Source organism: Malassezia restricta, chromosome I, assembly GCF_003290485.1.
Source record: "Malassezia restricta chromosome I, complete sequence".
Lineage (NCBI taxonomy): Eukaryota > Fungi > Basidiomycota > Malasseziomycetes > Malasseziales > Malasseziaceae > Malassezia > Malassezia restricta.
This window is the reverse complement of record NC_040193.1, coordinates 554913-567097: the sequence shown is the minus strand read 5'-3', so window position 1 is coordinate 567097 and position 12185 is coordinate 554913. Positions and strand designations below refer to the sequence as shown.

The window sequence follows — 12185 nt, the reverse complement described above, 5'->3', positions numbered from 1 at the left end:
TGCGAACGAAGTCATATGCAATGCGCGCAGCATGACGTCTTGATTCACGTGGTGCCACGTGCGTGTTTTACGCGACGCCCTGTGCTGCCCGCCGCGTGAGGCAAGCGTGTTGTTATAGGCCGACCATGTCGAACGTCGAAATTGCCGAGGATGAAGCATCGGCTAATATGGCCATGATATCGAATGAAGAATACAAAAGTACGTATGAAATGTGCGACTAATAGAAGTCTGGAAGAAAAATTCTCCTTTCCTGTATGATATGGTGGTCACGCATGCTCTGGAGTGGCCCACTCTCACTATGCAATGGATGCCCGACAAGGAAGTTTTTTCCGATAAGGGATTCACACGGCATCGCTTGCTTTTGGGAACACATACGTCTGGACAGGACAACAACTATCTGCAAATTGCGAATGTGAACTTGCCCAACACGGATAGCACCACCCTTGATATGAAAGACTATGACGAAGAAAAGGGTGAAATTGGTTCGTATTCTTCTGCTTCTGCGCGTATTCAAGTCACGCAACGCATCAATCATGAAGGCGAAGTGAATCGCGCTCGATACTGCCCCCAGAACTGTGATTTGATCGCCACGCGCGCTGTGAGTGGTCTGACATACGTTTTTGACCGCACGAAACACAGTAATCAGCCAGACAGCGACGGAAAATGCCGTCCGGACATCGTACTTGAAGGTCAAACACGAGAGGGATATGGCCTGTCATGGAACCCTATTCGCCAAGGCCATATTCTCTGTGCCTCGGAGGACACGACCGTGTGTCACTGGGACCTGAACGCATACCAAAAGGAAAGCAAAACGCTGCATCCACTGCGAACATATCGCGGCCACTCTGCGATTGTGGAAGATGTTGCTTGGCATAACCACCACGAAAACCTGTTTGCCTCTGTCGGCGACGATCGCCAGATGCTCTTGTGGGATACTCGTGACTCGAATGAGGTACCCAAGTACCGCGTTGAGGCCCATACTGGTGAAGTAAATGCCGTCTCATTCAGTCCAGCGAGTGAATACATTGTGGCGACGGGCTCCAGCGACAAGACTGTGGGTCTATGGGATCTGCGGAATTTGAGCACGCATCTGCACTCGCTCGAAGCACACACGGATGAGGTGTTGCAAATCGCATGGTCGCCTCACCATGAAACTGTATTATGCTCAGCTTCATCTGATCGTCGCGTGAATGTATGGGACCTTAGCCGCATCGGAGAAGAACAGGCCCCAGAAGATGCTGAGGATGGTCCTGCGGAGCTTCTCTTCGTGCACGGTGGACACATTAGTCGTCCAACGGACCTTTCATGGAGTCCCAAGGATCCGTGGAAGATTGCCACTGCAGCCGAGGATAATATTGTCATGGTTTGGCAGCCGGCGCGCTCTATTGTTGAGCCGGCAGAAGCGGAACCTGATGCGGCTGACCTGGAGTGAGTTCCCTTCGCCTGGCTGGTATTCGTAGACCCTGCTAGTCCTAACGTACACGCCTCCACTTGTAACGAGTCGCTGACTTGTCGTTTCGCGCACCGCCATTGCTTTGACCATGGCGTTGTTTGGGCTGACGGGCAACCGGCGAGAATTGTATGTGGCACAAATTCTGACCATACAGAAAGCCAACGAAGCGCCATGTATTCTTATTTTTCATCATTCTTTTTAGTATTCTTGTACCGCCATTAGCGGTATTTATTCGTTTTGGCATATGCTTTGACTTCTTCGTGAACATTCTTCTGACTGTCGCAGGATATATCCCTGGTCATCTTCACAACTTTTTTATTCAACGTGTTCGCGACAACTCACGTCGCCCGGATCGCACCCCGAAATGGCTGAAGCGCGCTGGTCTGGTGGATGATACCCGTGGTGGCAGCTCGAATAGGCAGTGGGCCGACCGCTATATCAATACTAGTCGTCCCACACAATACGATGACGAGGGACGTGCATATTATTTGTATGAAGACGATGATGATGAGACAGTAGAAATGTCGGATCCTCATGCACTCGTTGAGCCTGACCGATTTATCAATGATGGTCCATCGCGGCACAGAAGCGCTATTCGGCCCAAGGCATCTGCGTCCTCATTGATGCAACAATCAACATACGATACAATGCCATCAAGCACCAAAAACCATTCAATCAAGTCCCGCACGATGAGGTTCTTTGGTCTTCGTTCTGGTCCACCTAGGACACAAAGCAATGCACGCGATGATCCCCTGACTCGCCGTTACATGGAAGGACGCTCTACCTTCGATTATGATGACGAGGATTGGCCACCTATGGATCGAGAGCTACAACGGCGCACAGCACGCGATGCTAATGACCCAGAGTATGATGACTGGGATCGCGAATTGATGGGTCTCTCGACGCGGTCCAATTATCCACCTGTGCGTGCGAGTCGCCGTGCAGCATCAAACGCGCCTGCGGCGCCGAAAGCCACAGAGATCGACGATGAACCAACTCGCGATATCCTGGAATACGAGCACACATTCTAGTTTGTTTATAAAGGGGTTTTTATTATAGTAGGGAGGTAGAGGAGAGTATATAAGGGTGTGGGGGATGATGGGCTATGGTAACATATTACACATGCAGCAACATTAGCATGGTATGGGGGGAATCTAATATGCACAATAAGCCATCATGGAAAAAGAAGGGAAAAGGGTAACGAAGAAGAGAAGAGGATAATAATTGCAGGGATCAAGTGTCTTGCGAACGAACGAATGCAAGCATAACATGACCTGTTTGCATTTAGGACGTCTAAGCACCGCCCTGAGCACCATTCGCAGCGCCATTAGCATTTCCATGGCCGGCGTGTCCACCACGACGATTCCTGCGTCCACCACGGCGGTGCGGCACCGTGTTGGTGAAATTGGCATTCTGGTTCATAGGAACAGCGTGCATGGCTGCCTGCGTGGGTGGAATAGACGGCAATCCCTGTTGCATAATACCCGGGCCTTGCGTGGGCTTGCCTTGAGCCTTCGCATCGCGTTCACGGTTTTCCGCCTCTTCGATAAGAGAGGGGGCCACATACAGGCGCTTGTCAATAGTGGCAGGAATAGGCTGAACTTCCGTGCCAAGCTCTTGCTCAATACGGTACAGGTTGAAGCGGTCTTCATACGTGATAAGGTTGATCGCCAAGCCCATGTGACCGAATCGACCACTACGGCCAATTCTGTGAAGATAGGTTTCGGCGTTCTTGGGGAAGTCAAAGTTGATCACAACGTTTACAGCCTGAATATCAATACCACGGGTGAGCAAATCCGAGCACACCAGGTTACGACAAGCACCATTTCGGAAATCATGGAACACGCGGTTGCGATGCGCTTGGAGCATCTTGGCGTGTGAGTAAAAGCAAGAGTAGCCCAGCTCTGTGATTTTCTTAGCCAACAATTCTACTCGGTTGGTCGAGTTGCAAAAAATGATCGATTGATTGATTTGAAGCTTAGAAAAGAGCGTGTTAAGGCAGTGCACCTTTTGACGCTCTTCGACAAACGCATAGTACTGCGTCACACCACGCAGTGTCAGCTCGTCCATTAGGTTGATTTCATACGGTTTGACCATATGTTTGTCTTTGAAGTCCTTAACAATCAGAGGAAACGTCGCCGAAAACAGCATGACCTGGCGTTCCTTGGGCATAAGGCCCAGAAGCTGTTCCATCACAGGTGTAAATTCAGGTGACAGTAGCTTATCAGCTTCGTCCATAACATATGTTGTACATTGACTAAGATCTGCGATGCCCTTACTTGCGAGATCAAGAATACGACCAGGTGTACCAACCAGAATGTGCACTGTTTGACCAAGACGCAGAATGTCATCTTTCAAAGTCGTACCACCCGTGCTGACCATAATTTCGACACCAAGGTGTTTACCAAGCGTTTTGGCGACCTGGCTCGTTTGCAGCGCCAACTCGCGCGTAGGAACCAGAAGCACAGCCTGGATTTTGTTCTTTTTTGTGTTGACGCGTTCCAAAGTGGGAATAACGTATGCTGCGGTCTTACCCGTGCCGTTCTTAGCACGAGCTAGGATGTCACGACCGGACAAAGCGATGGGGATGGCTTCCTCTTGAATAGGCGAAGGATGCTCGAATCCTGCTTCAAAAATTCCCATCAGTAATTCACGCTTCAAGAAAAAGTCCTCAAAGTCATTGCCTTTAGTCACAGTGACGTCCTCTGTTTGCGGCCGGGTATCTTTTGGTAGCCGTCGCACTTCCATGCCTGGCGCTACACTCGTCATAACGATCTTTTCTGCTGTGTTATTTGGAGGCGCTAATTATTCGTTCTTGAACGAGAAATCGCAGACAACTTCCTAGGTCGTTCGCTTGTCTCCTTGTTCACAGCGCCACGAGAAAGAAGGCTATTTCTCAATCTGCCTGGGCTACGGCGCCGTGCCCGATGCACGTGACAACACGTGATGCCTTTGGAGCATACACGTCCGCTCAGTGCGCATGCATCGGCGTAGGCCGTGGTGCCTGGAGGCGTCGTGACACGTGCGGCCTAGTTAATGACCATGTTGGGAGCACCGCGCCCCTCACTCGTGAGGCAGTTTCCCAGTCGCAGAGGCATCTTACAACATATACCAAAAGCTCAGTACAGCACATCAGAACCCAAGGACAATCAAGAACGCTTGAACTGGGATGCATACTTGCGTTTGCGCAAACAGCGTCGTTTGGCTGGAGTAGTTACAACTTGGCCGACGACGCTTCTCGCTGCCTTTGGATCAAGCACTTACTTTCTCTCACAAAAAATGGATCCTACTCAGCCATTGTTTGGTGTACGTACAATGGTACTTACGCGCAGTTTGACCCAATGATTGTATTCTTGTGTGCTACAGCAGCATGCACCGGGCTTGGTTGGCTCGTGGGTCCGTCGTTCGGCTCAGGTATTTGGAATCTTTTGCACCGAGGTCAAGCCGGACAAATGGCGCGCCGCGACAAGGAGTTTTATGAACATATTCACCGGATGCGAGCGGATGCGTCAAAACATAACGTGCACAAACCCATGCCGGATTATTATGGCGAGAAGATTGGGTCACTTCATGAATATCGTCATTGGCTTCGAAAACAGGTATGTTGGATGCATGATTGACGGGTATCTAGCAACGTTACAACCGAAATGCAAAGCATGGAGTTGAAGATCAGACTTAGCGCTCATGCTGAGGAAATGTTGATGCGACTTGACGGAGACGTGCAAGTGTGCTCGCCTCGTATTCATAGTCAAATTCATCGGCCGCATCATGTGGCGTTCTTGTTTCCACAGGTGCATCGCGAGCGGACACACCACCCTGGATCCATGCTTGAACTCGCGCTGGCGGATGGGTTGCGGCCTTGCCTGTAGACGGATCCCACCACCCAATCCAGCAGTCTTGCAGCAAGATGTGAGAGCACCGTAAATCCGATCCTTCAGTGACAGCTCGCCAAGCATGTACACCATGTTCAAAAGACGCAATCACAGATACTTCGCGCCGTTTCTTTTGTGACGGTTTAATATGAACCGAGGATAGAGGTCCATATGACAACGTAAGAGCTTCACCCAGCGGTGTCTGAAGAAGGTTGTGAGGTAGTGTATCTGCACCCCACATACTAACAGCCTGCTCTGATGGAAAGCGAATCAATACACTCGAATCGGACGGTCCCCATGGCGGCAGACCGTCCGCACTTAGGGTAGAAGCGGTCGATGCAAAAGACTGCGATGTCCGCGATGACTGTTGCCAGCGCTCAAGCAAACGCTCGTGTCTTTCCACGCGCATTGTACGTCCTTCTTCGCGAAGTGCTGAGATGCGTCTCTCTCTTTCGCGACGCTTTTGCTCGGACTTGACGCGTTGCACTCGATCTAATTCTTCGCGGCGCTCGAGGTCAGCAGCCATCGACTTGCGCCGATCATCAAAAGCAGATTGTCGCTTACGCCTAGCCTTTTCATTCTCTAATGTTTCAAGCAGACGAGCACGCGAAGATGGGTCCAAGAGCGCCTCATACGCCAGTGTGAGGCGATGAAATCTTTCAGCTGCCGCATCAGGCGGGATGTCGCGCGCCTTGTCGGGATGAAATTGAAGGGAGCGCTTACGGTATGCTGTACGAATCTGGGACTCCGAAGCGCGTTCATCTATCCCTAACAACTTGAATGCGTCTTCCCATTCGACTGCATTTGACCCTGGCAACTCCATCGTCAAACATAGGAAGTGGTGAGTTTTTACATAAGCTACGAACACACTTGAGGCGTGCCAGTTGCCTTCTTTTTTCTGACGCCCATTGCAGCATCTTGATGAGCGCGATGCCATTACGCACGCTGCACACGTTTCGTTTGCCATATTTGCTGAAAAAACGCATACAAATACCAACACATACTTTCGGGAACATGATAAGGTCTGCCTCATCTGAATCGGTTCCAGTGACATCAGCACCGCGCAAGCGTCGTGGCAGACCCAAGCTATCTGACAAGCTGACAGGGGCGAGCAAAAATCCAGTTGGGACTTATCAGCATAAAACGATCGAGACGCCTGAAAAAAGCACTACTTTGGATGAAACCTCAAATGTCTTACCCGAGCGGCCCAAGAGAACAGTAACGTCCCAGGCTGGGTCGTCCGCGATACCTAAATCATCGACCTTAACAAGGCGGCGGAAAATGCAAGATCACTTTTTATATACGGAAGAACCACTTTATACGTATAATCCTCCCCTGAACAGCGAGGACATTGCGTTTTGTCATCCGCATCTGCCTCATCCTTCCATGTGGAAATCCATGTTTGCATTCAACAGGGATCAACTAGCCCAAAACCGGTACTTTGTGGCAAATCGTGGCACGGTGGATCGAATCATCGATTGCCTTGGACTCAATGAGCGAGAGTCACAAGGTATTAAAACTACAATCGTGGATGCCTATTCGGGCCCCGGCACTTTCACTCGAGCCTTTATGCAACATCCGAACGTGGAAAGTGTAATTGCCATTGACCAAGCTCCTCGTTTTCTTAAATACCTTGAACATCTTTATCATGATCCTGCTCTGTCCGAAGTGCAGCACAAACTAAGCATTGTACACGATTCGGCATTTAACTGGAGCTCATACGAGTCGCTCGTTAATGACGGACACTTACGCCATTTAGAGGGACGCATTCCGAAACTTGGATCGAACCCGCCGCCTATGGACTGGCACGCCACGAGCCCTATAATCTATTTTGCTCAGCTGCCTAATACAGTGCATGGTGAACAACTCTTTGCTCAGATTGTACATGCTATCTCTTCGCGTTCGTGGCTATTCAAGTTTGGTCGGGTTAAAATGGTGTTTGTTTGCGGCGATACGGTATCGATGCGTTCTTTGGCGTCTCCTCAGGACCTTCGATCGCGAGCCAAGCTTGGTACGGTGGTGCAGTCACTGAGCACACCGCGTCTGCTACTTACAGGGGATGATTTAGAACCATATGCAAGCCATATGTTCCCTCCAACGCCGTCTGTTGGTCCTCGTGTCCCATTGACATCGGTGCTGATACCCAACACTAATATCTCGTCGGGTCTGTTGAAACGCAAGCTGTCTGTGCTGGAAGTGGAGCCCCTTAAAGATCCTTTGATTGATGCGCGCGACATGGAGTCTTTTGAGTTTTTAACGCGTAATATGTTTGTGCTCAAGACTAAGACAGTAGAAGAAGGTCTCAAGCATGTCATGCCAGGTGCTAACAATGTGCTTCGCCTGCTCTCACCTTCTCACCCGCGCATGAGGGACCGCCCTGAGGACGTCGTCCTGCCTGATACCCCAATTGTGCAGCTGACCAACCGCCAATGGGCTTCGTTAGCTGAAGCTTTTGAAAAGTGGCCCTTCAAGCCTACCATCTACATGGACGAAGGCCGCATTCGTCACCAACTAAGTGATTCTCTTGTTTAATAGTATTTGCTGAGGCGCTCACCCACTTCGTCACGCAAACGGTCTTGTCGAGCTGGACGTCCGTAGTGTGGCTCCGGCATGTTCAGCACATTCTTATAGATATGAGAAATCGTGTCTTGGCACGATTCCGACCATTTTGCGCGCCAGAAATGGATCCCAGCTAGGTGCAGATCGTGTGTTTCCGCGAAGGAAGTCACATTCTCAAGCTCTCGTGGAACCTCGACGAGCTGGGTCTGAGGACCTTGCTCAAACAATAGTGTGGTGTACCGATGATAAGGGGTACCACGCGAGGGATGGGGTGGGATATACGGAAGCAGCTCTGGATGGTCCTTTGGTATTGTTGAAGCATGAATCGAGAGGGGAATGTCAGAAACGAGCCAGTGGACAAACGTCTTGAACGATTGCGTTTCTTCATTGGGCATGTCAGGATCCACAAGCATCAGAGTATACTTGCGTGTATCTTCATGGAATGCGGTCGCACGGATGGATGGAGCCTGCATCGTCATGGCTGGATCCAAAAACACCCCAGGGAGCACGCTGCCGGCCTGACCGCCATGATCACCAATACCATCGCCTGCGCCAAATAGTATTTCCAGATCAACTGTCGGTGTTATGCTCGGAACAACATCTGGAAGAATGTGCATGTTTAAGATGCGCTCTTCTAAACGAGCTAACGCACCATTTCGTCGCCAGGACTGCTCGCGCAAATGCCGGAACACGGGTCTAGACAAGTCGTAGTCGCCTCGGCGGAATTGTGCTCGCACGCTTGGTTCATTAATACCAGCAGCCACCTCAAGTGCAAAAATACGGCGCTTTGCTTCTTCTGAAGACGCGCTGCCAGCCTGTTTAGCCTGCGCAATTTGTTCACGAAGTGATGCCGCATCTTGTTCAATAAACTTGAGCGCTTCATCATACACAGGAAGCGTGCCTGGTTTGAGCACTGGCTTCCAAGCATGTGTCGATTGCATTCGCACGCACGACGGCACTGCTCGCTGCCAACAGGAGCGTCGGAAGTACGTCATGGCCACGAAGCAAGAGGATAAGGCCCGCCAACTCTTTTTCGTGGCCGTCGTCTTCCTATATATTACATAAGCACATGCAGTCTGAGTACGACACGCAAGTCTTGCTGGTGTGGCAGCGCACGGTTGTACCCCACCATGCGATGCGGCTTATTGTGACGTACAATGGCCGCGCCATCGACGTTAAACAGTCCCTCTCGCAATTTCCTATTTACGAACATCTACTTGATTGCATTTCGCTTGCTACAGGTATCTTGTATGATGCCTTGATATGTATCACCAAAGACGGTCTGCAGATTGACCAGCAAGTGTTGGACCAGCTTTTATGCCAAGATCAAGATGCCGACACAGAGATTTTTATTTTTGACCGGGATCTACTTACATCAGACACGGATAGTATGGTACAAATGCTGGCCGTGTCCATAGAAAATACACCCATGACGGAACCACCTATGATGCTCATGGGATCAACTACTCCGCCTCGGTTGTGGGACGCGTTTAAGAGCTGGTGTCATGAGTTACAGCAGCATATTCGAGCAACATATGCAGAAGCCGAATCATTGTATGAGAATATTGAGCTTATCCATCGAAGCACGCTTGTTGCCTTGGCCCATGTAAGATTACACGCTAGCAACATCAAATCGGCTGCTGAAAAGCTCGCTTCCATTGCACTTAGAGACTTTGCTTGGATGGAAGAGCTCTTGGTACGGAATGAGAAAGATATGGCTATTCTTCGTCGGGTCCCTGTTCATCCCCAGCTGCTTACGTCCAAGTCAGCCAGCACGACTACTGAATCCACCTCATCAAGCGTTGTTCGGTCAACGCTGAGCGACTTGTTCGATACTGAACGTGTTCGCCAATCAGCCCAATCTTGTGAACATACGTTTGAGCGCCTTCGCAAATCTTATACCCAAATCACACAGACTGAGGCACAATTAAACCAAGACCTGCACGAACTAGCTGCAGAAATCGAACAAACAGAAATTGAGCCGTCCAACAAGACCTTCCAACATATGAAAAAGTTACAGCGAGAATTGCAAGATGATTGCGATGCTTTTGTAATTGAGAATGAAAAAGCAGGTTTTCGAAAACCCGCTGAATGGCTTCAAATCCATCACCGAGCAGAAGTACTGCGCGGTCAAGGAGCAGCTGTGCTCTCGACACTTGACTGCCTCGCTCAAGATCGGAACGAGCTCATGCAATGGCACATGAATTTAGTGCAGGACATTAGCAGTCTCCAAAGTGATTTCTCAGAACTAGGCGAACTTATGGCTGACACAGATACGGCTTTGGAGGCTTGTGTGCAAAACGATTTCAAGGTACTCAATCAAGTGCACACCATATACGGTGCGTATGGAGCGACCCTCGTTGAGGCTGTGCGACGTTCCGAGTTCACACAAATGTATCTTAACAAGGCACAGCGAATTGCTGAACTGATGGCCAAGGTCTCGGAAAAAGAGACACTTCGTCGCAAAAGACATACGCAGATCATTAGTGATGCGTTTCCGCACAATGCCATCAGTATCGAGACACCTCTGCCTCTCTTCGATATAACCACACGACGACATGATGCAGCCCCAACCATTACACGCCGCGACGAGGCCGATTTTCGTGCCCATCTAAAGGCCCTAGATTCCGAGGCACGAGAGGCCCATCTACATCCAGCCCTCGAAGCCGCCGTATTGGCCTATATGGCACCTTTGGATCTCGAGCCCGGCGATTGCGATGCGTCCTTTGCCGCGATGGCTCGTCATGAGTTGGGTCTCGAAGAAGCACTGTCATATGACGCTGGCGATGATGATGACGAGGAAGACGAGGACGACGATGATGAGAGTATCAAATACCGTCCTACCTAGGTCTCACGACGAGACCGCCCATGATGAGCGCGTTTGGGTACATGTTCACGCTCATGGTCCTCATGGGGTCCATCCGGAGCACCACGCTTTTGGCCTCCACGGCCAGATCGGCGCTCTTGTCGAGCACGTTCACGACGACTGGGACGGTGATGACGGCCATGATCAGCATGGTGTTCTTCCCCTGGCGTCGCTTCATGACGCCCATGACGTCGTGTATCTCCGGTGTGCAAACCATAATCCAGGGTGTCGCCCATACCATGCACCATATCGCGATCCGTGTATCGCACCTGTTCGTCTTGCTGTCGTTCGCGGTCCTGGCGAGATCGTTGACGGTGTCGCCGACTCGATTCTTGTCGAGCAGGCGCCTCTGCAGATTCTTCAGGCGGCATTTGGGGTTCATACGGCGCTTCGTCGTCGTCATCGATGTCATCGGCGGCTGCGTTCTTTTCAGGCAGCGTCATCGGCGGCTGAACGGGTATCGGGACAGGCGATGGAGCATCAGCACCTCCAGGCATCATTCCATTCATCCAAGCTTGCATGGGTGGGGGCACAGGAGGAAGCATACCACCTCCTAACAGGGCCGAAAAGTCGGGCATACCACCCGAGAAACCTGGCGGCAATACAGGGGCGCCAGCCGACTCGGATGCATTTAGAGGTTGTAAGTCTTCACGCATTTGCTCCATCTCATGTCGCTTGCCGCACCACAGCGACCAAGATCGCTCGTCAAAACCGTAGTTGAACCAGTCACTTAGGTTGGCACCAGGACGGCGCCATGGTTTTTCAGGAAGCGAATCAATGTCGACTTGGTATATAGTCATGGGTGGCAAATCCTGTGCCTTTTGTGCCTCAGTTCTCGCGTCATACAAGCCGTCGGAAGGTGGATAGTACAGATCTGAGGCACTTGGATCCAGGTTAAGATGCGGCCCCGTAGAAGGCGCCGCGGGTGGTGGACCTTCAGGCCCCAAGGACGCCTCGTCAACTGCCTGAGACTGTGCCGGCTGAGGGGGCGGTTGATAAGGCACATCTTCTGCAATGTTAGTGGCCGCTGGTGGTACAGAAGTTGACGTCTGTGCGGCGCCTTCTGCCACGGTCTGCGCTGGTTTCGGAGGCGGTGTTGAAATCGTCGCTGGAGCAAATGTGGTAGAAACGCGTGGTGGCGGTGCTACAAGCGGTGCATTCGGATCGATAATAAACTCAACGTCTGAGTCGTCACTATCGTACTGGTCCTCATCATTGCTGTCTTTCGCATCCACTGCAGATTCAACCGTCGGCAATTCGCTCTGCGTTGATGGTATGGCTCCCGTTCCAGGCTCCGTATTCGAGCTTCCGTAGAGAAACTCATCTTCATCGTCAATTGTCGGTGCTTCAGAAGCTTGCGACATGACCGACGAAGCAAGAGCCCTTGCAACGCTGCGATGCTCACGCGTCGTTTCGAAATTGGGGATATATACGC

General features: G+C 51.0%; 9 protein-coding genes across 9 annotated transcripts; 5 read left to right on the top strand and 4 right to left on the bottom strand.

Annotated features, from left to right (window-relative positions):
* Window positions 1-125: 125 nt before the first annotated feature.
* Window positions 126-1432, top strand: MRET_0341 (histone-binding protein RBBP4; the record flags this gene model as incomplete). The annotated part of the gene is made up of 2 exons (XM_027626968.1): window positions 126-198; window positions 228-1432. The coding sequence occupies 2 exons, from the start codon at window positions 126-128 to the stop codon at window positions 1430-1432; spliced, it is 1278 nt and encodes a 425-aa protein (XP_027482665.1).
* Window positions 1433-1541: 109 nt separating this feature from the next.
* MRET_0340 (small plasma membrane protein) lies at window positions 1542-2484 on the top strand (the record flags this gene model as incomplete). The annotated part of the gene is made up of 2 exons (XM_027626967.1): window positions 1542-1579; window positions 1608-2484. 2 exons carry the CDS (start codon window positions 1542-1544, stop codon window positions 2482-2484), a joined length of 915 nt encoding a protein of 304 aa, XP_027482664.1.
* A 262-nt stretch (window positions 2485-2746) lies between these two features.
* On the bottom strand, window positions 2747-4222 carry MRET_0339 (ATP-dependent RNA helicase DDX6/DHH1; the record flags this gene model as incomplete). The annotated part of the gene is made up of 1 exon (XM_027626966.1): window positions 2747-4222. One exon carries the CDS (start codon window positions 4220-4222, stop codon window positions 2747-2749), a length of 1476 nt encoding a protein of 491 aa, XP_027482532.1.
* Window positions 4223-4489: 267 nt separating this feature from the next.
* Window positions 4490-5073, top strand: MRET_0338 (mitochondrial import inner membrane translocase subunit TIM23; the record flags this gene model as incomplete). The annotated part of the gene is made up of 2 exons (XM_027626965.1): window positions 4490-4759; window positions 4786-5073. 2 exons carry the CDS (start codon window positions 4490-4492, stop codon window positions 5071-5073), a joined length of 558 nt encoding a protein of 185 aa, XP_027482533.1.
* A 55-nt stretch (window positions 5074-5128) lies between these two features.
* MRET_0337 (DnaJ subfamily C member 17) lies at window positions 5129-6148 on the bottom strand (the record flags this gene model as incomplete). The annotated part of the gene is made up of 1 exon (XM_027626964.1): window positions 5129-6148. The coding sequence occupies one exon, from the start codon at window positions 6146-6148 to the stop codon at window positions 5129-5131; it is 1020 nt and encodes a 339-aa protein (XP_027482534.1).
* A 98-nt stretch (window positions 6149-6246) lies between these two features.
* On the top strand, window positions 6247-7857 carry MRET_0336 (mitochondrial transcription factor MTF1; the record flags this gene model as incomplete). The annotated part of the gene is made up of 1 exon (XM_027626963.1): window positions 6247-7857. The coding sequence occupies one exon, from the start codon at window positions 6247-6249 to the stop codon at window positions 7855-7857; it is 1611 nt and encodes a 536-aa protein (XP_027482535.1).
* Window positions 7854-8879, bottom strand: MRET_0335 (large subunit ribosomal protein L35; the record flags this gene model as incomplete). Its single annotated transcript, XM_027626962.1, has 1 exon — window positions 7854-8879. One exon carries the CDS (start codon window positions 8877-8879, stop codon window positions 7854-7856), a length of 1026 nt encoding a protein of 341 aa, XP_027482536.1.
* Window positions 8880-9019: 140 nt separating this feature from the next.
* MRET_0334 (protein ATG11) lies at window positions 9020-10732 on the top strand (the record flags this gene model as incomplete). Its single annotated transcript, XM_027626961.1, has 1 exon — window positions 9020-10732. One exon carries the CDS (start codon window positions 9020-9022, stop codon window positions 10730-10732), a length of 1713 nt encoding a protein of 570 aa, XP_027482537.1.
* On the bottom strand, window positions 10729-12114 carry MRET_0333 (pre-mRNA polyadenylation factor fip-1; the record flags this gene model as incomplete). Its single annotated transcript, XM_027626960.1, has 1 exon — window positions 10729-12114. The coding sequence occupies one exon, from the start codon at window positions 12112-12114 to the stop codon at window positions 10729-10731; it is 1386 nt and encodes a 461-aa protein (XP_027482538.1).
* Window positions 12115-12185: the final 71 nt, after the last annotated feature.